The following is a 26132-nucleotide window of genomic DNA, read 5'->3' as shown; positions in this document are numbered from 1 at the left end:
ACCTTTGAAGATTGATAACATTGTCCCACCACTTACAGTCATGTAGCTCATTGTAACTGCATTTTACCACTCACTGTCATGGAGACAGGATTGCAGGATTGCCTTGTGTTTCATTTATGAGTTTGTCCTAATACTTGACCATGCTTTTTTTGGTTTTTAATGTTTGGGCTTGGTTGTTAGGAAGCCTTTTTTCTTGGTGTAGTCCCTGGAACCATAGTTGGCACAGAAGTTAGAATTGCATTGTAGAAAGGCTGTCAGGGGCCTCACAGCCTCATCTTAACAGGCTCCCATCCCAGCTGTCCTCTGTATCCATTCCTTAGTACCAGGGAGAGGGTACCATTGAATATAGCAAGGTGGGTGTGTATATTACCTATGGAGAGTACAATAAGTACTTTGAATTTTGAGAGTTTCAGAGCACTGTTTACAGCTACCTATGGATGATTAACAATTCTTATGCTTTCTTTACAGTGTTTCTTTTGATCGGGTGTCAGACATCAACTTTACTCTCAATACAAATGAAAGTGTAAGTGTAAAAGTTTACTGTTGTAAGTGATGTGCCATTGAAGAGGTGGAGAACCGATGGGTTTTGCTAGAGGCTACATGTATTTGCCCTGTGCAAGAGAGACCGTGAGGAGAATGTATTCAGGCCTTTTACATGCTAGTTTAAAGTCCAGGCTTTCTTGGGGGATTTTTTTGTTGTTTACATAGAAACTAACATTTTATATTTATGCTTTATTTGAGTATATGTGATAGGCACCATTTTTTTAAAAAAGCAAGTGGAAAAACAATTTTCACTGGTAATTTGGGAGAGAAAACAGTTCTGACTTTAGGTCACTCTTTTGCTCACTTTCTGTAGGGAAATATTGCCCTGTTTGAAGCATGTTGTAAGGAACGGATACAGCAGTTTGACGATGGCGGCTCTGATGAGGAGGATATCTGGGAGGAGAAGCACATTGCGTTTACTCCAGAATCCCAGAGGAGGTCCAGGTGAGCCATGGCACCACCAGTGTAGCCTGAACCCAGAGCCAGTGCTATCAGGAGGAATGCTCTTAAGAGTGGATGGAGGACTGGAGAAGAAGACCCAGTGGTTAAAAGCACAGAGGTGTCAGTTTGATTCCAGCACCCACATGACAGCTCATAGCCACCTGTAACTCCAGTTCCAAGGGATCCAGTGCTCTCTCTGGCTTCTGTGGGTACCCAGCACGGAAGTGGTGCACAGATATATATGCAGGCTAAACACCTATATACATTAAATAAGTAGACAAGCAAAAATTATTAAGAGGGAATGGGCCAGCCCCCTCTTTCCAGCAACATGGCAGGTAAAGCCATTCTAAAAACTCTTTACATAGGAAGCATGGAATGTGACCCTATTCTCTCTCTCACACACACGCACACACCCCACACACCCTTTTTTTCCTTTTAACTTGGTTCTCCTTTGTAGGTAACTTAATGAAGAAATTTATTTATTTATTTAGGTTGTACATGTGTGTGCTTGTCAGAGGCATCTTGCAGGAATCAGTTTTTTCCTTTGAGCACGTGGGTCTTGGGCTCAAATTCAGTTCATTGGGCTTGACACAAAGCACTTTTACCCACTGAACCATCTCTGTCCAGCAAGTAGTGTCTAGCCAATTAGCAACCTCCTCCAAGTCCAGTGAGAAACTTCTTTTCAAAAAATAAAGTGAGCCGGGCGGCGGTGCATGCCTTTAATCCCAGCCCTCACAGAGACAGGCAGATCTCTGTGAGTTCGAGGCCAGCTTCGTCTGTCTACAGAGCAAGATCCAGGACAGGCACCAAAAGTACACAGAGAAACCATGTCTTGGAAAAAAAATAAAGTGAACTCAGACCCCCCCACACACATCATCCTCTGTTCTCTACACACATGAAGGCATTCATAAACAAGCTCTCACTCTCTCTCACCAGGAAGTAGAGGAGGAGGTCACTTCATTCAGAGGACATAACAGTTTTAAACTGCTTTTTACTTAATGACACAGATTCAAATTTAGCAAACAAAAAATGCATAGAACTGCAAAGCGTGGTGAGCAAATTGAGTTCCAGGCAGATCATTCAGCACCCCTCTTGGTAATTAATGAAGTAGACAGAATTCATCCAGCATGTGCTCCTTGAATATTTGTAAAGTAAGCACTCTACACAGAGAAACCCTGTCTCAAAAAACCGAAAAAAAGAAAAGAAAAAAGAAATGACTAAATGATGCTGTTCACAATACTGTGAAAAGAAAGATACATAGCTCCAAAGGCTGGTACACTGAACTCTAAAACTCCTGAGTGATGATGAACTGGAGGTACGCTCTAGCTCCCCACATGGGTCCATGAGATCCACACAGCACCCAACAAAATCCTAAGAAATGATTTCTCAGACTATTTACAAGTTGGTTCTTAAATTACAGACAAAACACTTCTCAGAAGATTTGGACTCAGTTATGCTCGTCTCTTAATCTCAGCTGCGGCTGGATCTGTATTGACTGTCCCAGCAAAGCAAAGGTTTCACTCTAGTGGTTCTGCTCTCTTGTTAATCATAGTCAATTCTTCAACCACTGATTTTTAATACAGAATAACAAATGCTCCAGATTCAGTCTCTACTTCCTTCTCAAACTTCACAAGCCAGGCCTCCATCATTCTGCATTGCTCTCAACACATTGAGACTCACACAGAACAGCCCATTAAACCCAAGCACTCAGCGGCTTTTCCAGCTCAGTGTTCTCCAATCCTTCTGTAATTCTCTTCACAATATGGTCTGGTGTGTCATAGCAATAGGCCGTTCTCTGGTGCAGTTTCTGTTTTAGTTGGGTTTCTGTTGCTGTGATAAAATACCAGCCCCAAAGCAACTTCTTGCCTCAGCTTCACATATGCTGGCAAAGAACACATGCACTGGCACAGCTGGGGGAGAGTGCACTGCAGACCAAGTCCATCAGGATCTCGTACATAGACTCTAGAAGTCTCCTTTCTCAATTGAAATAAAACAAAGAAAAAGAAGAAAGAAAAAAAAAAGATTTTAACACCCTAAGATGGTGTATAGAGGATGTTGAGAAGAAAAGATCCCAGCTCTCAGGAGGCAGAGGCAGGAAGATCGCTATGAGTTCGAGGCCAACAAAGCAATCCCCAGGACTACACAGAGAAACCCTGTCACAAAAACCCAACAAACAAAAGAACAAAACACAAGGTCTGGAAAGATGCTTAGTACACTTGGCACGTACAGAGTCTTCCTTTTTGTGAAATGGCATAGACAGGCACTGTTCAGCTGAAGTGCAGTATGTTTTCACATTGTCAATGTCCTTTGACAGTGTTCTGGACATGGCTGGTCACCGATTAAGCAGCTTACATGTTGCAGTGTTGTTTTGTAGCTCCGGCAGTACAGACAGTGAAGAAAGTACAGATTCAGAAGAAGAAGATGGGGCCAAACCAGACCTGTTTGAGTCCGGCAGCGCAAACACAGAGGACAAGATGGAGGTGGACCTGAATGAGCGTGAGTCAATGTTCTAGTGCTTGACACTGCCTGCTTTTATCTCTGTGAGGCCGAGGCCAGGCTGGTCTACAGAGCGAGTTCCAGAACTGTCTCAAAAGAGAGAGAGAGAGGAGAGAGAGATTGCCTGTTTTTGAAAATTGGCAAAAGAATAGTCTGTGACATCTGAGATGTTCTCTGAGGCACAGTTAAGGTAGAAGCACTGTTGCCACTGCTGTTTAACTTTGAGTCTTTCCTAGGGAGGAACAAGTTATATATACTTGGAGATGATCGGTTTGAACATTGTCTTTACGGTTTAGCTAGAGAGCATACCCCCCACCCCACACACTCACCCTCCAGAGCCAGGCACTGATACTGTAACAGCAGGAGGAAAAACCACAGACTGGGGCTGGAGACATGGCTCAGTGGTTGTGAGCACGTGCTGCCATTGCCAAAGACCTAAGTTCAGTTCATAGCACCCCCATCAGGTCATTCATAACTGCCTCAAGCTCCATGAGATCTGATGCTCTCTTCTGCCTGCCATGGGCACCTGGACACAAAGACACACAGCACACACATAATTAAAAGTATACACACACACACACACACACACAAGTGTTATTTGTTTAATTTTTTTTTTTATTTTATTTTTTTTTTAAGGACATAGACAGCCTATAGAAATGAGGAAATAATTGTGTCTTACGGAGTCATGAATGGAATGCACCAGGAGAGCCAAATTAAGTTCAGATAATTTTAAACATTTCTTCACAGTTGTGAAACTCCAAACTTTAGCCTTGTTCATCTGGTCCATATCTGTACCCTCCTGCTTACTAACTAGAAGACTTGATTGTGCTGCCTCTTTAAAAATGGCAGGGATGGGGTGGAGGACAAGGGGGCAGTATTAGGTGTTATGATGATGTGATTGAAGACTTTACCTAAGCCTGACCAGTTCCTTGGTAGCTTTTATGTCCTTGGTTCTTCCTGAAGCCACAGTCAGACATGGCTTTAGCATCCACAAATTCCCGTAAAGCTCCATCTGGAAGCAGCCTCCTCATTCTGCATTCTGAAAGGTCCATGTCCTCAGGCACAGGGCCTAGGCTTCCCTGCCCTTGGGTTCAGATCTGCTTGGTTTTGTGTGCCAGTTACGAGGCCAGTAATGACAATTGCCACAACCTCTGCCCTCTGCTTGGTGCCTCCCAGAAGTAGTTAGCACTCCTGAGCAGGGTACAGAAAGAGCTGCAGCATGTGGGTCTTCCTAAAGGTGTGCTGCTTTGGGCCAGTGAAAGGGGGAACAGCCAGCAAGAAGGCAGAGTCCTACAGACTGCTTAGTGTGTGTGGCTCAGGAACAGGATGGGGTGGTGAGGCTGAGAATGGACTTTTAGAAGTTTATTTATTTTTAGTTATGTGTATGCATGTATTATTTGTGGATCTGTGCACGTGAGTCACAAGTCCAGAGCTGTGGGATCTCCTGGAGATTACAGGCTGGAGTTACAGGTAGTTATGAACCACCCTGTGTGGGTGCTAGGAACTGAGCTTTAGGTCCTCTGTAAGAACAGTTGGTGTTCTTGACCACTGAGCCATTCTCGAGCCCCCAGAATTGCCTTTGAAGGTTGTAGGGAACTGTTGAGCACTTGGCAGCAGAAACAAAGCAGCAGTGAGTGAACTGGACTGGATAGCTAAGACATCATAGGGAGACAGCAGGAGGACGGGAGCCCTGGCATCTGTAGGGCTGCTCTCTTGGGCTCTGCCCCTGGCTTTCACACATTTCACTGTTGTGCAGCAGGTCACTGGAACTTTGTCATCCATCCCTGCCAAGCAGTCCCATTGGCCTTGGTCTCAGAGCTGCTGTTCTTTGAGATGTTTGGATCTAGCTAGTCTAGATGTCTCATGCATTCGGAGCCGTTACAGCCCTGTCATTTGGGATGGTGTAGTCCTCTCAACAGTGCCTTCCAATTTATTCCCTGTTGTAGCTGATACAGGGTTTATTTCTTTTCTTTTTTTTTTTTTCTTTCTTTTTCTTTTAAAGAATTTTCCAGAATCACTGGGCATGGTGACACATACCTGTAATCTCAGCACTTGGGAGGCACAAAAGAATCAGGAGTAAAGGTTCATTCTCATTTACTAAGCAAGTTTGAGGCCAGCTTGAGCTCCAGATCCTGTATCCAAAAGCCAAAGAGAAACTGGAAAGAGAAAAAGGAAAGAGAAAGGGGGTGGGGTTAAAAGAAAGGAGTTTGGGTTTGGGGGTGGAAGATGATGGATGGTGGATTCGGAAGGGAGTGAGCTAGTATAACTTAAACAACATGCCTCTGCTGTCCGTTGAGGGGAAGGTCTGGATGACCTTTGTGCTTACTTCAGCACCACAGGACAGCAGCCTCCTATTTCCATGCTGTTTGGGAAAGGCTTCTTTTTTATCAGTAGGTATGAGACACTGCACTGCACTTTTAATATGTATGCCGTGTGTGTGTGTGTGTGTGTGTGTGTGTGTGTGTGTGTGTGTGTGTGTGTACACGTACATGTACACACCTACCTCTCTCCTCTCTCCCTGCTGCTCTCCTGGGTTGTTTGCAGTTTTGAGCAGTTTCTGCTGTTATTTCTGGGGAATTATCTTGGGAAGGACTGTCACATATCCTAAGAGTATAGAATTCCTTCCCCTGTAGTCTGCACTGTAAAATGGAGCTCTCGACCCAATGAACTGGTCCCAGAACTTTGCATATGATGAGCAGGAAAAATAATTGTTAGGTGGAGTTTTTATATATACTTTGTAGCTTTGTAGACTATTTCTATTGGGAAATATGAATAGGAATCAAATTGCTAGATGAAAAGCTCCAAGGGTCCCCTTGCTTTCCAGTGATCGTGCCTGCCCCACACCCATGTTAACTTTTCTCCTAGGGTAACTACTTTCTTCTCATCTGCTAACCTGATTTTGAAAAATAATTTCCGTTTTGAGGGTCCCCAAGACTTGCCTGGGCTTAAAAAGTTCTCCTAGCTCAATTCCCAAGTGTCTGCAATGACAGGCACACCCCACCACACTCAGCCTCAACAAGATGGTCCCTTGTTAAACTCAAGGATTGACTTCTTCAAGTGATAATCGTCCCTTCATTTCAGCACCCACCTGGTCAGCCAACTTTGACGTCCCAATGGAAACCACCCATGGTGCACCCTTAGACTCAGTGGGATCTGATGTCTGGAGCACAGAGGAGCCGATGCCAACTAAAGAGACAGGCTGGGCTTCTTTTTCAGAGTTCACGTCCTCTCTGAGGTGAGCAAGCATGTGCTATCGTGAAGCTTTTCCTGAGTGAAGCAGGCAGTGTGCATTTACTGTGAGCATGTATTCTGCACTTTGTTTTACCTCTGGAACGTAGCACCTGGAACAGGATGAAGAGTCAGCATGTGATTGGGGCATACTGACACAGCTGTGCACCACAGAAGATGAGAAAGGAAGGTTTTTCATCAGACACCCCAGGAAGATCAGCCCCAGGGTGGTTTAGCAGAATGGAATGGAAGATGCACTTCCAGAGCTGTGTAGTTTCTTAGGCTCCACAGGTGCATTGTGGGGAGTAAGAGCCGGTCCCTGACCAACACCTGTGGAATGGCACAAATATAAGGCAGAGCCTGACTTCCCAGTGTTTGTGAGCTTGGTTCTCACTTGCCATTAGGCTAGTGCTGTAAATTAAGAGTGCAAGCAGGTGTCGCTGTGGCTCAGTGACAGACCTCATTGCATAATTTTCCTGAATAGCTTTGTCAACATTTGAATAGTAAGTGTGAATTTTGTGTTTCATTTGTGTAACTGAGGTCTGTTCCCACTGCTGACATCTGAATTTTCTCTTTTCTGAAAGCACAAAGGAGTCTTTAAGGAGCAATTCTCCTGTGGAAATGGAAACCAGCACTGAGCCTATGGATCCCTTAACACCTGGTGCCGCTGCCTTGGCCACTCAGCCAGAGGGTAAGTATAGTGTGCCAGCATGCTCACAGCAGGTAGAAGAAACCAGATAGGCTGTGGCTCTGATGTCTGTAGATCATCATAGGGAAGAACCTGTATTGTGGCAGAATCACAAAATGGGTAGTCTAGAAGGAGTTGGCTTCCAAGTGTCAGTCTTGTCAGGGTTAATTAAGGATAGGTATCTAAAGCCAGAGAGCGGAGGAAGCATAATGCCCAGAGTAGAGAAGACCAGACTAGATACCATGCCTCCATCCTGTTCCTGAAGACCCCCTGGGGTTCTGCTGAGGTATATGGGGGTGTGAACTTGATCTCCCCATAATGAGCAGATGAAATGGTCATAGGTGTCTGAATCCTGAGGAGCTGTCTCATTCATTGCTCAGAGTGTTCACCTGGTGTTCCTTGCATTGACCCTGAACTGTTTGCAGACTGGTGAAGAGCCACTGGGACAGTGAACCAGCAGCCTGTGATAAGGGAGTGTGTGTGTAGAGGCAAGAGCCTCAGGAAGAGCGAAGCAGTGAGTTTCTGGGGAAAGAAAAAGGCAGTGAGCAGAAAAGCCTCAGAGCCAGAAGAGGTGGCTGGTGGGGCATTATCACTCCAAATAATTGAGCCCCCAAAAATTCTGTCAGAACTCCTTTGACCTGGTATGCGAGTTTCATTTTTGTTGCCATGGTAAAACATCTGACAGAAGGGAAAAAAAAAACCTAGGAAAGGAAAAGCTCCAGTTGACTTACAATTTAGGTTCTAGTCCATCATTTGGGAACTTGAGCAGCTGGCCACATGGCATCTACCTGCAGGAGCAGAGGGCATAAAACACCCCCTTGGTCGTGTTATACATCAGTTAAGATCTGTATAATGTCCCCAGACCCACCTGATAGAGTTAATCAGTTGAGACATTCTTTCTAAACTGTGGCAACTTAATATTTGAAACACCATTGTAGCTGGTTTGATGGGCAAGAAGCTAGAGGCACAGAATAGTCTCCTCTGTCTGAGGTTGCACAGATTGAGAGTGGGGGTAGGGGCACTGGGTTCAGATCTAGAAATCTGACAAGTCCAAGCTCATGACCAATGTACCTTGTGGCCTCCTATCATAGAGCAAAGGAAAGACCTCTCCGCACATTCCCCATGTTGTAGAGTAGACCTAGGAACAATGGAGTGTGCTCGGAGGAAAATGAGACCATGTAGACATCGAGCTGAGAAGGCTCTTTGGAACTTAGCAGCCCTCCATTGAGGAAAATGTGTGAGAGCCACCCTCGTGGGCATTTATAAATAAGCACTGGTGCCCATCAAGAGTTTAGCCAAGTGGAGCTGCTACTCTTAACATCTTGAAGCAGTAGGTGTGACTAAAGCGGGGGAGTCTTTCTAGAAAAGGGCATCAGCTCCACAGTAGGTTTGTTGGATATGACTGTCCACTGTGTGCACTTTCAGCACCAGGCAGTGTGGCCATGGAAGCCAGCTCAGACGGGGAAGAGGATGCCGAGAGTACAGACAAGGTAACTGAGACCGTGATGAATGGCGGCATGAAGGAAACACTCAGCCTCACTGTAGACGCCAAGACAGAGACTGCAGTCTTCAAAAGGTAACCAGAGCCTGGGGCTCCTACGGTGACGGCTTGTCAGGAGGAAGGGGGGAAGAACCCAGTCATGAACATGTTTAGATTCTAATGAGTATTTAAAGGCTAGCTTGCTGTCTTTCTAACATCTCCATTAATGTTAACCAAGAGATGGAGAGTTTTAGGCCCCTAAAGTGCATTTTTCCTCATGTGTGTGTGTCTTCAGAGTCTAGCAGATTAACAGTGGTCAGCTTTGCTAAGTTGATGTGGACAGAGGCTACAGAGGCCACCTGTCATTCAAGGTTCAGCGGTGTGCAGATAGATTGTGTTCTGTAGATGTAATGCAATCGTTGTAATTCAGCAGCAAGAGGTCAGTGCTAACTCCACCAGACTTGATTAGAAAATAGCAGACTCAGGGTTGGGGATTTAACTCGGTGGGAGAGCGCTTGCCTAGCAAGTGCAAGACCCTGGGTTCGGTCCTCAGCCCTGGAGGGGAAAAAAAAAAAAACAAAAAAAACAAAGACACAATAGAAAATAGCAGACTCACTTCTACAATTCATGGGATAGAAAAGCAATCGTAAATCCAGATGGAAATTTACATCTGCAAGCTGTAGAGGGTAACAGAAAGCACTTCCATCACGATTTGGCCTGCAGCTGAAGCAGTGCTTAGAGCCTTTCCCTGCCTAATGAGGGCACCACAAGACAAGACCACAAATGAGAGAGGTAGATTGTAAGATTATGCCATGCGTGGCATATGCAGTCAGCACTTTGCCGTTGAAAGCTTGCAAACTAGGGGATGGAGAGGCAGCTCAGCTGGTAAAGGGCTTGCCGTGCAAGAGTGAGGACCTGAGTTTAATCCCAAGTACTCTTAAAAAGTTGGGCGTGATGGCATGCATTTGGGGAGGCAAAAGCAGGAGGAACCCTAGGGTTTACTGGCCAGCCAGCCTAGACTACTTGTTGGACCCCAAGTCCCAGTGTGAGGGACTAAACCAACAAACGTGAATGGTTCCTGAGGCATGACACCAGGGTTGAGCTCTGGCTTCCGTATGCATGCGCAAGCAAGTGCACACTTGGGTATACACACACACACACACACACACACACACACACACACACACACACACAAGTAAAATGACTCAGCAGGTAGAAGCATTTGCTATGCAAGCCTGACAACCTGTTTTTATTCCCTGGGACTCGTGGTAAAAAGAGAGAACAGACCCCTGAAAGTTGTCCTCTGAGACATAGATACACACACACCTACCTCACATATACACATATAATAATGAATAAAATAATTTAAAAAATAGCAAACAAAATTTAGCCTATTCGTTTTTCCCATTTTATTTGATGTGTATGGGTTTTTTTGCCTGCATATTATGTCTTCACCACATGTGTTCAGTGCCCACAGAGGCCAGAAGAGTGTGTCAGGCCCCCTGAAACTGAAGCTGTAGGTGGTTGTTAGCCATAATGTGAGTAGTGGGAATTGAACTCAGGTCCTCTGGAAGAACAGCCAGTGCTCTTGACCACTAAGCTATCTCTCTAGCCTCCTCCACAGTGTATTTAAATTTTAAGACTGTATAACATCAACATGAGGTCACATTGGAGTGACACATAATTACTAGTGATAATGGAACATTACAGACAGAGCCAGCGTGACCTAGTGTCTGCTTTTCCTCAGCACTGTGTTGGTGTCTTAGTGAATGCAGTATAAAAATAAAAGGTGTAAAGATGTGAGGTAGAGAAAATGGTCATTGTTTATAGACTGACTTCCTACATAGAACATTCTGATTAAATCTATAGATAAGAATTGGAATTAATTTTTTGGATGCATAAAAAAACTCATTTTGTCTATAAACCCGGCGATTGAGGTTTATGTGCTTTAATAAAATGTGAGCCCTCATCAATACAAAAATAAATTTTAAGGGAAAAGAATTTAAAATCTTACTGGGACTTATAATAAAGACCTAAAATAAATACAGAGATGTGCCAAATTTATTAATGGAAAGGTACCCTTGGTATTTCTCAACAAATGTTTAAAATCAGTCAGATCCCCATCATCCCACGGACAGTTTCACAGAAGTTGTGCTATGCTGAAGAAGAACAGAAAGAGACCCAAAGTCACTTAGTGGAAAAGAGTCAGGGCTTCACCATAGGTAAATCTTAAAACTGGTTAATAAAGCAATAATGACCAAATACTAACAGAGAGGCCCCTCCTCAGCCTGAACTTAATAAGTTAGAATGACATGCACTCCAGTGAGGAAGACTACAGACGAATGAAAAATGATTGCCCCTAAGGAGAAAAATAAAATCAGGCCTGTCCTCATTTGAAGAGGAATGACATGATCATGCAGCCTTTAGACAGAAAATGTCTTGACTATTTAGGATGAAATGTTTTTTAACTATAAAGGAAAACATTGATGAATGTATTTAATTTTTAATATTGCGAAAGACATAGTTAAAAGACAAGCCCCAACCAGGAAAGAGCAGGTAGAATGTAAAAGAGTCTAATGTCAGCAAGAGAGAATTCACATTTAAAGGTGAGTATAGGATATACTGAGGTTTGCATCTTTGGGGAAAATGAGAAACAAAGCACACAGGGATGCCTGGCTGCTGGCCAGTATCCACTGCGGTGCTGCTCGGGCATGCCATTGCCAGCTGAAGTTACAGGAAATGCCAAACTCACCCAGATCATTTCATGGTGGCAAAGTGAAGCCACTCCAAAAACACAGAAGTAGTCAGAAAATAGAGCCACTGACTTGTAAGCAACTAAATACAGAAGTCCTGGGGGTGTTAGTTACTGACTGAATGCAAAGGTTCATCCTGAGCTGGGCAGTGGTGGCACACGCCTTTAATCCCAGCACTCGGGAGGCAAAGGCTGGCGGATCTCTGTGAGTTCGAGGCCAGCCTGGTCTACAGAGTGAGATCCAGGAAAGGCACAAAGCTACAAAGAGAAACCCTGTCTCGAAAAGAAAGTTTATCCTAAAATTCAAGGATGGTTGGATATCAGGGAAATCCATACATTAGATCAAAGAAATTTGACTCTTTTTTTTTTTTGGTTTTTCGAGACAGGGTTTCTCTGTGTAGCTTTGTGCTTTTCCTGGAACTCAATTGGTAGCCCAGGCTGGCCTCGAACTCACAGAGATCTGCCTGGCTCTGCCTCTCAAGTGCTGGGATTAAAGGTGTGCGCCACCACAGCCCGGCTAAATTTGACTTTTTTAAATAAAGTTTTATACTTAATACATGGTTAATACTCTGAACCACCATAACAGAAGGGTGGATTCCATTAACTTACTAAGAATTAAAGAGAAGCATTAGTCAGGAGGATAGAGGGAAGCTGTCCTGGAAAGAAAGGATGGAGATAGGGAGAGAGCTTGGGAAGGAAGTAGGAGAAGCTGCTTGTTTGCAGATGTGGCAGTGAGCCAGCCAAGTCAGAATTCAGCAAAACTGGTCAGAAGAATGGTCGACCAATTTTTTTTTAAATGAGTAGCCTTAAGCTGGGGGGTGTTGGTGTACATCTTTCACAAAACACATCACTATGTCCATTTAGGAATTTTTTATTAAAAAAATTTTATACAATATATTATGATCATGCTCCCCTCAACTTCTGTTAGATACATCCTCACCTCCCTACCCACCCAAACTTCATATTTTCTCCAAAACCAAACCAAGAAATTGCAAATCAAGCAAACAACAGTAAGACATAAAATACTACAACAGAACTGAACACAAACACACAGCCATGAAGTTCATTTTCATTTAGGAATTGTTGTAATGAAGATTTCTGTAGAGAAGTTTGCAGATGACCTAAGCAAGTGGAGACATTACAGACCATCGTGGGACAGCTCAGTGCTATAGAGACATCCACTAAGTCAAATTAGCCTTCCGGCTCAGTGAGAGTTCTTAGAAGGAATTTGTTCCGAATACTCTTAAACTGCAGGTAGAAAGTCAAGGTTCTTAGCTTGCCTGGGGGACAGAGGTCCAGTTCAAAGATCTGCCTGCTGCCCGTGCAGTCATGCTACAAAGACACAGGCATTGAAGCTGTAATGTTACTGTAGTTGAGGGGTAGCCATGATGGTGGAGCTAAAGAGGACAGGGTTGCTCAGTGGTAGAGCCTTTCCTAGCATATATAAGGCCATGTTCATCCCAGCACCCTTTTAAAAAGTAACGGTGCAAGAAAGTCAGTTCCCCTGAAAAGGTCAAGTCCAGTCTTCCCTAAATAGCTTATAAAGCAACTGCAGGGGGATTACAGAGAGAATACAAGTTGATGGGGCTATGGAAGCAACTCTAGGTAAAGTTTACAGCCATGTAAAAGGTTAGCCCCCAACATTGAGAGGACAGGCAGACCCTAGAGGCTTGCTGGCCATCCAGCTTAGCTTAGTGAGCTTCAGGCCCATGGAGAGACAGTGGCTCAGATAATGTGTGGAGCAGTTGAAGAAGCTAGATAACGTCAGCTTCTGACCTCCAGGCATGCATACATGGGCAAATGCACAGTCATATGCCGCACCCACATAAAAGAGAAACCAGCTGTACATAGTGGCACACACCTGTCATCTCAGCACTTGGGAAATTGAGGCAAGTCTTGCTGCATTTCTAAAACACATCCATAAGAGAATGCATATACACCTAGGTCTTCAGTACCAGTACTCATTCTCTCTAGACCCTGTGCATGCGTCTGCTTACAGCAGCTCTTTCCTCTCAGGAACCCTCTGAGGTGCAACTGTGAGTTGTCCACACTTTCCAGGTGAGGAGCCGAACATTAGAGCTAAATGGTGTGCCCATCGTCTCATGGGAATTAACAGAGAAAAGGGTAGACTATACTTCTGACGTATGGGCAGAAAACAGAAGGGTGGCTGGAGAGAGATTGCTCAATGGTTAAGGACACTTTCCACTCTTGCAGAGGACCTGTGTCAGTTCCCAGTACTCATGCCAGGCAGCTCATAACCATCTATGGCTCAAGCTCCAGGGCACCTGCACTCATGCACACATACTCACATACAGACAGACACACCTACTCATCATTAAAAATAAACCTTAAGCTGGGCGGTGGTGGCGCACACCTTTGATCCCAGCACCCGGGAGGCAGAGCCAGGCGGATCTCTGAATTTGAGGCCAGCCTGGTCTACAGAGCAAGATCCAGGACAGGCACCAAAACTACACAGAGAAACCCTGCCTCGAAAAATAAATAAATAAATAAATAAAAATAAAAAAATAAGCCTTAAAAAATAATGAAAACAGGGCTAGAGAGATGGCTCAGAGGTCAAGAACACTGGCTGCCGCTCTTCCAGAGGTCCCAAGTTCAATTCCCAGCAACCACATGGTGGCTCACAACCCTTCGTAATGAGATCTGGTGTTCTCTTCTGGCCTGCTGGCATACATGCAGGCAGAACACTGTATATGTAATAAATAAATAAATCTTTAAAAACAATAATGAAAACAAACTATGGAGACTGGAGAGATGGCTCAGAGGTTAAGAGCACAAGCTGCTCTTCTAAAGGTCCTGAGTTCAATTCCCAGCAAACACATGGTGGCTCACAATCATCTGTAACTCCAGTTCCAGGAGATTTGACACCTTCTAGCTTCTGTGGACACCAGGTATACACATGGTGCACAGATTTACATGCAGGCAAAATACTTATACACATAAAGTAAAAGTAACAAAAAATAGAGACAAAACCAGAAACTGTAATGAACAAAGAATTGAGATGATCACATTGATATTAAAAATCTCTATTCAGTGATTAGAAAGAGCAGAGAGCAGATTGGGAAAGAAATGCATATAGTGCCTAAACAAGGAACTGGAATTTAGTATTCAGATAATCTTTATATGATGATGGGAACAAGAAAGGCTGCTGGGGTGGTGATCCCAGGAGTCAGCAGTGCCTGGCAAAGACTGTGGGTAGCCCGGGCCTGTTTGTGCTACATAGAGTGTCTTCTTTAAGTCAGAGTTCCATATAGCCTAAGCTGGCCTGAACTCACTATGAGGATAATCTTAAATTTGTGATCTTCCTGACTCCACCTCTCAGATCCTGAGGAGGTAACCTTGGGCTTGGTGAGACTCTTCCAAGTGAGCCTTGTCTCCAGCCTAGTTAGTCATTTTGAGACTAGTTTGGGCTACATCGTGAGACCTGTCTCAAAGAGAAGGAAGTGGATGGGCTGGGCAGAAGAAACCCAATCAGAATATGAGCAAAAGATAGCAGTTTATAGGAAGGTAAACCAAAAAAGACTGAAAAGGTAAAGAAAGCATCCGGAGTCACTGTGGAGATGAGAGCAGGCACCACAACCCATTTCTTTGGAAATTTCAGGAGTTTGGAAAGGGACTCAAGTTGGGGACCAGGCCTTGATAGTGGGGAAGGCATGTTTGTAGGAGAGGTTCTTTGCTGATAAAAAGATGGCGGGCGAGTTGTTCTTCTTGGTGTACCACCCTAATAAGTGCCTGTGCTAGTGGTTAATTGAGGCCTGGAGCTCGAGTGAGGTTTGGTTGCTTGTGGCTATAGGGAGCCACAGAGAAGTGGATACTCACTATGGGCATAGTGCTGTTGCTTGGGAGCATGTGGCCCTTCAGATGTGCAGGATTCGTAGAAATAGACTTGGAATAAAGACTTAGTGATGGATAAGTGTTCTAAAGTAGAAGAGTAGGAGAGGGTGAGAACAGTGAGTTGACAAAGACGTTATGAGGGATTGGGATGCAGCTTGGTGATATAGTACAAGTTTAGCATGCCTATGCCCTGCCTCCACCCCCACCCAGCACTGTAGAAAGCCTAGGGGTCAGACCTACACCAGATCTGTAGGTTGTGATTAGTTTCCTGAATGGCCTGGTAAACTGCCCTAAAGTTGGGGGTTTCATGTGCAAGTCCAAGGCAATGCTTGGATCTGAGGAGGACTTGCTTTCCTTCCGGAATCTCTTTGAATTGGGTGAAGTGGGAATCCAGGTAGAGCAAGACACAGCTGAGCTTGCAGCTCAGTCAAGAATGTGCCTGCTCTCCTCTCCATCAAAAGCTGCCCACAGGCAACTTTGGCTCCCATTCGCTGCTGCTTCAACTTTTGTAGCTCCTTGTTCCTGCCTAGTGTCTGCTCTAGGCATGCGCTGTTGGAGGGCAGCAGAAGGCTTTGCACCTGGCTTAGCAGTGGGCGCCTCTCTTCTGAGGCGAGGCTGCCAGCCAGGAACACACGTGCGAGTGGTGGGCGTGGCCTTGAGTGCACGGTGGAACTAAAGGCTCCTGTTCCTTCAAACAGGTTCTCTTCACACCTCCACCGAATCTGCGGGGTGCCATGTGCAGTCGTGGACATGTTTCCCCAATTCCTCATTTCTAGGAGTGTTCTGAAACTCTTGTACGTTTCTTTTTCTGTTTTGCACACTTGGCCTCAGAGTATTGAAGTCCTACCGGTATGTACGGTGACACGGACCGCTCTTTCTCAGACACCAGCCACATTACATTGTCCCTCTCAGTTCCCACCTGCGTGTGGCCCCTTCCTCTCGTGGTTTCCCCAGTCACTGTCTGCATTTCTGTGATCCTTCCACCCTGAGCATGCTCAGCCCCAGGGCTTGCCTCCATGGCAGTCATGACGTCAGAGCCATCTGCATGTGACCTCATCCTCTGGCCCTGGACATCATGCCTGGTATGTGATGCACCTGTCTTTTTCTCTTCTATAGTGAGGAAGAAAAACTGTCTACCTCTCAAGATGCTGCTTGCAAAGATTCAGAAGAGAACCCCGAACCAGCAGAGGCCAAGTGCGCAGCTCCCCGAACCCCCAGCAGTAGTCCTGAGCAAAGGTAACCACCCCACCTGCCTGTACCCTCCAAAGGCTCTACCATGTCCCTGCTTGACATCTCCTGGAAGTTAGAAGGGAGTCAACACTTGAGGGTCGGGACTTGAAAGGTCTGTACAGCTGTAACGAAACCTTTAGCAGTGTGCTAGGCACAGTGGCATTTCTCAGGTCTCAAGTAGTCAGATGCCCCAGCCAAGCGCTGAAAAAGAGCATTTATCTCTGTAGCCAGCAAGCCTGCGTGATATGCTGCTTGTGCAGGAAGGTCCTGGGGAGAAATGATTGCTTAGGCAATCTCAATTTCCTAACTCAATTCTTTTGAGGCTATGCTATGAATGGTGTTGAGCCCTTCAGGATTGGAGTCCTCAGTGATCCTGTGAGGGGAACAGGCCTAACTGTCTCATTTCCCACAGTCACACTTGTGACACCAGGGACTTGTCTGAGGCCCTTTGCCGTGGACTGCTAAATACTTGAAGCCCTAGAAGGGGAGACCCTGTGAGATCAGTCCCTGGAAGGTTGATACCATGTGGGTGGGCCCCACTGCCAGAGCCATTTGATTTGGATGTGGTGTTTTCTTTCTAGTCATCTTTTGCTTAGACTGAGCCAGTGGTCTGAAGGGATAGGCCAAGCCAAAGCCTCAGCTGCAGAGGGCCCACGCCCACACACTCAGCCTCGCAGGTAGAGCCAGGTGGCCACGGATTCGTAGGAGCCTGCGTCAGAAGATGAATGAGGATGTACCCTGGACAGCAAGACACTTTGTTCAGCACCTCTCAGTGCTCACTTTTCTGATTATATATATATAAATATATTTAAGATGTGTATTCCTTCTGAAAGGAATAAAGTGACCTTTAAAGCAATTGCGGAGGCGTTGTGCTTTCCCCTGGCCAGACTCCCCAGTAGGCTGCACTTTGCAGAACCAGTGGGCAGGAACCAGCAGGGGGCGCTCACCACTCCTGCTCTGGAAGCCCCTATTCATGCAACCCCCTGCCCTGTTTGGTTTCTCATAGAAATTCTAGGCAAAATGAAGTATGGATTATGATTAAAAATGTCTTTTTGCCTATAAAATTAATTGTAGGCACTGTGTTAGCAGATTGCTCTTGGGAAGGCTTGCGGAAAAAAGGCACTAGCTAGGCTTCTAGCTATTTGGGAAAGTCCCCCTTTTCCTGGGGTTTGTAAGTGTCTTTAAATTGTTACATCTGCCCATTGTTTCCTGAGTTGAGGCTATAGAACAGGCAGGACAGCCAGGCTGTCTGACAGAAGTTACACAAGAGGCTGCAGATTGTTTCTTGGCCCTACCTTGGTGACTTATTTGCCAAAGGGCACCTTGGGTTCCTCTCTAGCTGTGTCTTTTGTTTTCTCTGTGTAACAGTCCTGGCTGTCCTGGAACTCACTTTGTAGACCAGGCTGGCCTCAAACTCACTGGCCTGCCTCTGCCTCTTAAGTGCTGGGATTAAAGGCATGCGCTACCACTGTCCAGCCCTCTAGCTGTTTATATGGCATGAAAAGCCTTGCCCTTCAGTCTGCAGGATGAGCTGCAAGATGTTAGGGCAAGCCAGTAGGAGACCCAGCACTGCTTGTATTGGACCATCTGCCCTTCCTCACCCAGCACTGGTCAGAACAGGACTCACTGGTGAAGCCACAGTAGGCAGGTGTCTCATAGCCCAGAGGACATGCTCAAAGGGAGACTGTAGAGTTGCATGCAGAAGTGGGGGTACTGAGTAGTGCCAGTGAGCTGGTGCCAGGGGAGCTTAGTGCGCTGTCAGCACTCACGTTGGAAGCAGCCAGTAGGGTGGGCAGAATGCAGATGGTACCCTCCCCAGTGCTTCTTGCACTGCTCTGGGTCCTGGGCTTCCCGGGCCGGTTCTTACCTCAGCCTGAAGGGTTTGCATTGGCACTATGTCTAGCTTCACCAGTCTCGTCCCACCTGCTGTTTTCACAGCTGGTGTGCTTGCACACATCAGCCCTACAAAACCCTAGGGTGGACATTCTTGTCCCCTTGCCACTGAGGAGAAAGCAGGCCTGAGAGGTGCGGAACGTGCTATAAATCACACATCTTGTGAGGTCGCAGTCACAACCAGCTCTGTCAGACTCCAGAATTGTCTGGGACTGAGGCCCCGTCATGTGTAATTAGAGTACAATTTTGGGGAGCACCTGCTGGTTCCTGTTACAGCTGGCAGGCCTCCCACAGGGAAAGCTGCCCACTTAAACAGCGTGTATGTCCTTGTAGCTACGCCTGGCAGAACCTGTCCAAATGCCTCAGGTTGTGTTTTAGCAGAAGACCCAGTTCTGCTTTCATTGGCTACTTTATGTCTATGTTGCTTCTGCTCTGTGGGAGCCGGTTTCTGGCTGTGCCCCTGTGTTCTCAACAGTGGTCCTCTTCACACACCTTTTTCCTTCCCGTTGCCTAGCATCAGAGCTCAGCTTTCCAGGTGGAAGTCGGTTTGCACCCCTGTAGGACAGAGCAGAGTTTCTGAAGCACAAAGCTGAACTATTGTGTGCATACATACCTGCGTGCAGTTCTGAACAGCTGAGTGGGGAGCTTTCACACACCTGCTCCATCACCATTGGCAGCTGTGTGCCCTATGGAGGGTGGGCAGAGCTGACCTGCTCAGTTTCAAGTGCCTCAGGTGTCTGTCTCCTTCTCCGTAGGACTGACCAGCCAAGCATGCCAAGTGACACGTCAGTTAATGGCCCTGTATGATAAGTGACATCTGCTGCTGCTGACTGAGGACTGCAGGCCACCACCACCCAGGAGCTCTGGAGGGGTCACCCAGAGCTACCAAGCCGCCACTGCTGCACTCTGCAAGGGATCAGGACCAGCAACCTTTATATTCTAGATTCTAAGACATTGTACAGAGAAATTCAGAAGTGTAAAAATACTGCACATTGAGAAATACCAAGAATTTTTGCGTATGTTTATATTGTATTGATCTAAATAATGGGTAGCCTGTGACATCAGATCTTGCCGCCCATGTAATAATAGTAGTGATACATAGTTCAGATGGTTGTAAGAATAGTTTTATAAAGTGACTACACAGATCTATTGTATTCAAAACATAACTATTTGACAATTATTAGTGTGACCAAAGTATTAGGCAGTTTTCATACATTTTCCACCTTGTACAAAATTCTGAATTCATTTTTCTTCCAGGTTGGCACGGAGCTGTCGATGGAAAAGCCTTCCGCGTGTTCTTTTGGTTGTTCTGACTTACAAAGTGATTTTGAATAATACTCGGTGTTCTTTTATAACCCGCTTTTGATTGGTAACTGTTTTCTGTATTGTTGCAGATGGATCAAATGCGTGAGTCTTGGTGGAGATTAAGTATTTATTGCTCTGACTTAGTTGATGAATTGCTGTTCTGTAAAGCCATATGTTCTGTTAAGGTCTTGTTTGCTCAGAGCGTTTCTTTTACAGGTGAAACACTAGAATATTGGAGTATACATGACTGTGGTTGGGTTGGCTTTTTGTTTTTATTTTTGTTTTCTTTTGTTTGTTTTATTGGGGGGTTGTTTCTGTTTTTTGTTTTGTTTTGGTAGTTCATCTGCCTTTTAACCCAGTCACCAAAACATCTTTTGTCAGCAAGCATCACTGGTGGCCATTTCAGAGTGGTCTGCATCCACACTGCTCCAAGTCACAGAGGTGAGTCCCTGGAAATGCTCGCGCTGGTGACGGAGTAGGATGCGTCCATCAAGCGGGCTGGCTTTAACAGAATCACAACCTGGCATCCAAGCATGTTTCTTGTTTTACTGTACCTTGTGAGGTTTTCACTCGTAAACCAGTGGATTTTGAACTGGTTTGTGTGTATATAGTGATTATGGATACTAATTCAATGTAATTTATAATTTTCGATGTCAGCATAAACACATCCCAGCCTCCTCCAACAGCTGAAGCAATGGCTTGTGCACTGCCGTGGCATCTGGGGAAAGGGCTCAGTCACCTCACCTCCTGCACTTTTAGATGCAGATCAGTTTTTCATTTCTTTAATAGGAAATTATTCACGTATTTTTACATCATTTGTTTTTCCTGACCAGTATTTAAAACCAAAAGGATATTCTGAAAAATGGCCAACAAGTTTTCTAGAACCAGCATCCCAAGCAGCGTGCCTCCATGGCATCGTCGCATCTGGAAAGGAAGAGACAAGTGTCCGATGCCTTACTCCTTACTTGCTTCTCACTGTAGACAGTGCAGGGACTGCCGCAGGTGACCGAGGCAGGTCTGGTCACCAGGCTCAGTGGGCAGCGGGAGGCTCTGGGGCTGGTGGTGAGGGGCTCGGTGGCCTGTGCGTGCCTACCCAGGACCCTTAAGTCACAGCTCCTTCAGGAGAGACTGCTCTCCTCTGGAACCTGGTGCCACCAGAGGACAGGGCTCCTTCTGCTCGTCTCAGGGATGGTCGACCTGCGTGGCCCAGGACCTCACATTGCTGGCGGATGATATGCTCCTGTCTCTCCTGGTGATGAGCCTTGCTTGCCACAGCCAGGGTTTGGCCCTCTGTCAGCCCACACTGCCTCTTTGCTGTGGATTGGGCTAGCTTTTCCATCACACCGTCCACTAGGGAAGGAGCACTTGGGTGCTGTCTTTGGGGAAGAACTTAGGTTTGCTTGGGGAACGGCTGTGAGGCTAAGAGGGACGGGGTATTGGGTAGGAGGGTGCCAGCCAGGGCTTGAGATGAGTTCCTGCTCCTTTCATTTCTGTGTATTGGCCGTATGAATCGCAAGACTAACAGATGTCTGCAGTACAATACCTGTATTAAAAGTAATAACAAAATAAAGCCTGATGCTTTCTTTCTAAAGAGTTCCTCTTGTGCCTTTTTTTGGGTTCTAATAGCCACATGGTATGGGGCTGTGCCCAGAGTCCTCCAGCTTTCTCCTGTCTTGGCTCTTGGGCATGCCAGCTCCTGAGAAACGCTCTCAGCCACTGCTGTCACGCACTCATACCTACAGCCATCAGTGCCTGACACATAGGTGCTCAGTACACTTTTGCTAGAAGGAAATGGCCATCAGTTGCCATCTTGAGATACTCTGCCTGGTCCTCCAGCTTGTCAGCTTTGTCATGTCTGACACTCCCTGCCCTGCTGCTCTGATTGCCAACAGATAGCATTAGTGATGGTTTCACAGATACCTATTGCTGTGTGTGGTTCGAGACAGGGTTTCTCAGTGTAGTTTTGGTGCCTGTCCTGGACCTCGCTCTGTAGACCAGACTGGCCTTGAACTCACAGAGGTCCTGCCTCTGCTTTTAGTCTGCTGAGGTTAATGAAGTCAGCCACATGCCAAAGCGAAGGGAGAAACAGCTCTTAAGCTGTCCCGACCTCTACATGCATATCATGGCATTTCTGTGCCAGCCAGCTCACACATAATCAAAATACATGGCGGTAGTTGTAGTGTCTGCCTTTTTTTGTTCTGTTTTTTTACAGAAATACTGAACTGGCTGAGTGAAGCACGCCTATAACCCCAGCACCTAGGAGGCTGAGGCAGAAGGATTGCTGGTTCAAAGCCACTGTAGGCTGCCTAGACTCATATGTGTGTGAGGTGGTTTGTGTGCCATCATGCATGTGTGGAATTCAAATGGCAGCTTGGGGTAATTGGCTCTCCTTCCACTATCTGGATCTAAGGCACTGGTTCTCAACCTTCCTGATGCCGTAACCCTTTAGTCCAGTTCCTCATGCTGTGCTGACCCCAACCATAACATGGTTTTCATTGTCACTTTCTTTTGTAAATATCTCATATGCAGGATATATGACATGCAACGCCTGTGAAAGGGTTGTTTGACCCCTAAAGGGATCGTTACCTACAGGTTGAGAACTGCTGGTCTAAGGTATTGGACTAAGGTTGATGGGCAGGCACCATCATCTGCTGAGCCTTCTTGCTGCCTCAGAGACACTGCCTTAAAGGCGGAAGCAGGAGGGATGGCATACCATAACTCATTTCTCATCATATTTGTTCCGCCTCTGCCAGGCACATGCCTTATGCTCCTGATTCTGCAGGTATCTATCAGACAGGTGTCAACACTGGTAAAGTCATGGGCTCTAGAGACAGCCCTAAGAATCACAGCTGGCTTTGGCCCTAGATCATAGTGCGGCAAGGGCAGGTTGGTTCCTCTCTGCTGGTTTCTCTTTGTGGGTAAAGACTCTGTGTGCATAGAAACTAGTGGAATGGTTCCTGATGATGGTGATGGTGCCATCAGTACTGCGCTAGCACAGTGGCGCCTGCTCTTGGCCTTTTGGTGTGTTCACTCATGCTGTTCATATTTCTTCAGTCAGATGTATTGTTGTGTGTTGGGGTCTGTTACAACCTGTGTGCCAACCTTGGTACAACACTTGTAAAGAAAACTGGACAAGGCTGGAGCAGTAGCTTACCAGGTAAGAGCCATGGCTGTTCTTAAATTGACCCAGGTTCAATTCTAGTCTCCATGTCAGGCCACTCACAACCACCTGTGTGTAATTCAAGTTCCAGAGACCCTCTTCTGACCTCTGTGGGCACTGCATACACATGGTGCACACACATGCAGACAAGACACTGAGGCACGTAGAAATGATGTTTAAGTAGAAAGAGTAAAGCGGGCTGGAGAGATGGCTCAGAGGTTAAGAGCTGCTTGCTCTTCAAAGGTCCTGAGTTCAATTCCCATCAACCACATGGTGGCTCACAAGCATCTGTAATGAGATCTGGTGCCTTCTGGCCTGCAGGGTTATGTGCAGACAGAACACTGTGTACATAATAAATAAATATTTAAAAGAAAGAAAGAGTAAAGCACTGTTTCTTACTGTATTAACACAAAAGTTACCCCGTGATGGACATCAGCTCTAAACATAAGCTTCTACAAGAAAAAGTAGAAATAAGGTAGGATACTCAACTTTGCAGTGGGTGAATACTCAGATGGCAAGTCAACATGAGAGGTGCAACATTACCTGTCCTGGGGGCATTGGTTATACTTGTTAAAATTACCTGGCAAGAAGCAACTCGGGGCTGGAGAGATAGCTCAGTGATTAAGAGGACTGGCTGCTCTTCCAGCAATACTGGGTTCAGTTCCCAGCACCCACACCCCACGACCCTCAGTAACTCTAATCCCAGGGGATTCAACACCCTCTTTGCTTCAATGGGTACCAGGCACACATTTAGTATACTACAGACATGTAGGCAAAACACCTATCCGCACAAAATAATGGAATAACTTTGTTGAAGAAATAGCTCAGTGAAGGAGGGAGTTGTGGCCTGGGTTCATTCACCCAGGTCGAACAGGTTCATTCCATTATTACAGAGAAGATAGCTGAATCCATGCAAATGGGAGTGTGAAGCTGTGTGCTCACATTGTGGTCAGTGGAAAGCTGAACTCTGGCTGGAACCCTAGCATGGAAGACCCACCATCAACATCCCACTTCCTCCAGCTAGCCACACCACGTCTCCAGCTGGGAATCACATGTTCAAACAGCCTGTGGATGACATTCCACACAAGTAATTCTCATCCAGCCAAATGCTTAAAGTTAGGACAGGAGACTGGCCTGCTGTAGGGATTTATGGTTTTAATCTCAGGCAGATCTCCAAGTCCAGACCAGCCAGGGCTACAGAGTGAAACCCTATCTCAAAAGTGGGGGGAGGGGGGAGAGGCTGGAGAGATGGCTCAGCAGAGGACTAGGGTCCATTCTTGGCAGTCATATGGCAGGCCATAAAGCTTAACAACCATCTATAGCCCAAGTTCTAGCAGATCTAACTCCCTCTCCTGGCCTCCATGAACACCAGGCACACACCTAGTATACATACACTTAGGCAGACACTCATATAAACAAACTATAGTTGGACTTTCTTTGGACTGCAAGCTCCAAAATAATTACATGGAGACATTTTATTAATTATGAAAGCTTGATCTTAACTTAGGCTTGTTCTCAACGAACTCTTAAAACAAAAATTAACCCGTTTATATTAATGTACATTCTGCCACATGGCTTATTAGCTCTCCTCAGTACCTTACATCCGACTTCCTCTGTTTCTGGCTGACGAATCTCCTACCTCAGATTCTTTCCCAGAAATCGTGTCTCTCCCTTGAAGTCCACCTGTCCTCTCCTGCCTAGCTATTGGCTGTTCAGCTCTTTATTTAACAATCAGAAGGTGCCTTAGGCAGTAAGGAAGGACAGAGACACATCTTTACACAGTGTACAAAAAGATTATCCCAACAACAAGCCTTTTTTAAAAAGTACTTGCTGCTTTTCCAGAGGATCCAAGTTCAGTTCCCAGCACCCACAATGGCTCACAATTGCTTGTAACTTCAGCTGCAGGGGCTGTGATCTGCTCCACATGGGCAAATTTTCCCACAAATAATGAAACATCTTTAGCAAGATGGAGTGTGGATGAGAGCATGAAGCATTGGCGCCTCTGTCACTACTGCAAATGATGCACCTGTCTAGAAAGTTGCTGAGTGGGCGTGGCTTTGTTTTGGCTTTTGTGGGGGTGGATTTTTAATTATGCAAACTGACTTAAAATTTGATGGTTTTCATGTTCACATAATGACATGCCCACAAAATATTTTCACAGAGAAATTTATTGTCACTTTACTGATGATAACTTTCCAATGGCCAGAAAATAGGTGGATGACAGTCCAGTCACATACTAGAAGTCTATCCCTGAGTAAACAAGAATGAACTATGATGAGTGCCTCAGTGTACCTGAGCCTCAAAGTGTAGTAGGAATGGAGACCCAGAGTGTATAGGTCCACCTGTCTACAAAGTCATAGAATGGGGCAAACCATTTTATAGTACTATAAATAAAAACTTGCCTCACAAGAAGGAGGTATTTGATTTTCTGCTACCATTAAATTACTGCTGCAGACCGTAAGTTATACTGAGGTTTACTGTGGCTGTGGCTGGACCAAGGTTGTGACAGCTAGCAGAGTCCTGGCAGCCCCAGGCATCCTGTGCAGAGAGCCAGGAGCATCTGTGTTTGCTTCCTGGGTTCCCACTCATCTAATAGGACTGCACCCTGGTGACCCAATCAGATCCCAATCACTTCCCCCGAGGCCTCATCTCCAGACACCAGAGTCAGATCAATCCCCTCCACTTCATCCTCACAGTGGGGATTCAACTCTAAAGTGAGTTTTGGAGAGACACGCCATACTCAAGCCATAACAAAAGGGTTGACAATAAAGAGGCGTGGGAACCGAGTAAGGCCATCTTCCATGTCTTCACTATGTCGTCAGAAGCAGTGGTGATCTTAGAGGACCCTGTGTCCCACCTGAGGTAGAGCTGACACTTCCTCTAGTGGCCTAGCAAGAGGACCGCCATGTTCGGTGCTAAAGAGACAATTCTGTGGTTGGGACAGATGCCCCTTCTATGCAATATAGCAGGTACTTGGCGCCCTTGGTGATCTGGGAGACACCTGCAAAACACAGGCTTCTCCCAAGTACTCTTGTCTCCTTTTTGTAAGTGTTATAGCTCTGAT

General features: G+C 45.9%; 1 protein-coding gene across 10 annotated transcripts in view; it reads left to right on the top strand.

Annotated features, from left to right (window-relative positions):
* Ppp6r3 (protein phosphatase 6 regulatory subunit 3) overlaps window positions 1-21499 on the top strand; it is a 128009-nt gene extending 106510 nt beyond the window's left edge. For 5 of the 10 annotated variants that reach the window (XM_036200595.1, XM_036200575.1, XM_036200555.1 and 2 more), the window contains 9 exons: window positions 469-523; window positions 857-987; window positions 3359-3480; window positions 6562-6715; window positions 7293-7399; window positions 8822-8972; window positions 16312-16329; window positions 16597-16716; window positions 19359-21499. In XM_036200595.1, coding sequence (XP_036056488.1) covers window positions 469-523; window positions 857-987; window positions 3359-3480; window positions 6562-6715; window positions 7293-7399; window positions 8822-8972; window positions 16312-16329; window positions 16597-16716; window positions 19359-19410 — 910 coding nt within the window. In that variant the 3' untranslated portion in view covers window positions 19411-21499. The remainder of the gene's footprint in view (window positions 1-468; window positions 524-856; window positions 988-3358; window positions 3481-6561; window positions 6716-7292; window positions 7400-8821; window positions 8973-16311; window positions 16330-16596; window positions 16717-19358) is intronic. The other 5 variants (XM_036200605.1, XM_036200585.1, XM_036200565.1 and 2 more) reach the window with 1 other exon arrangement.
* The last annotated feature ends 4633 nt before the right edge of the window (window positions 21500-26132 follow it).

Source organism: Onychomys torridus, chromosome 1 (genome assembly GCF_903995425.1).
Source record: "Onychomys torridus chromosome 1, mOncTor1.1, whole genome shotgun sequence".
NCBI lineage: Eukaryota > Metazoa > Chordata > Mammalia > Rodentia > Cricetidae > Onychomys > Onychomys torridus.
Note: the sequence above shows the minus strand (reverse complement) of the source record. Positions and strands in the feature narration are given on the sequence as shown.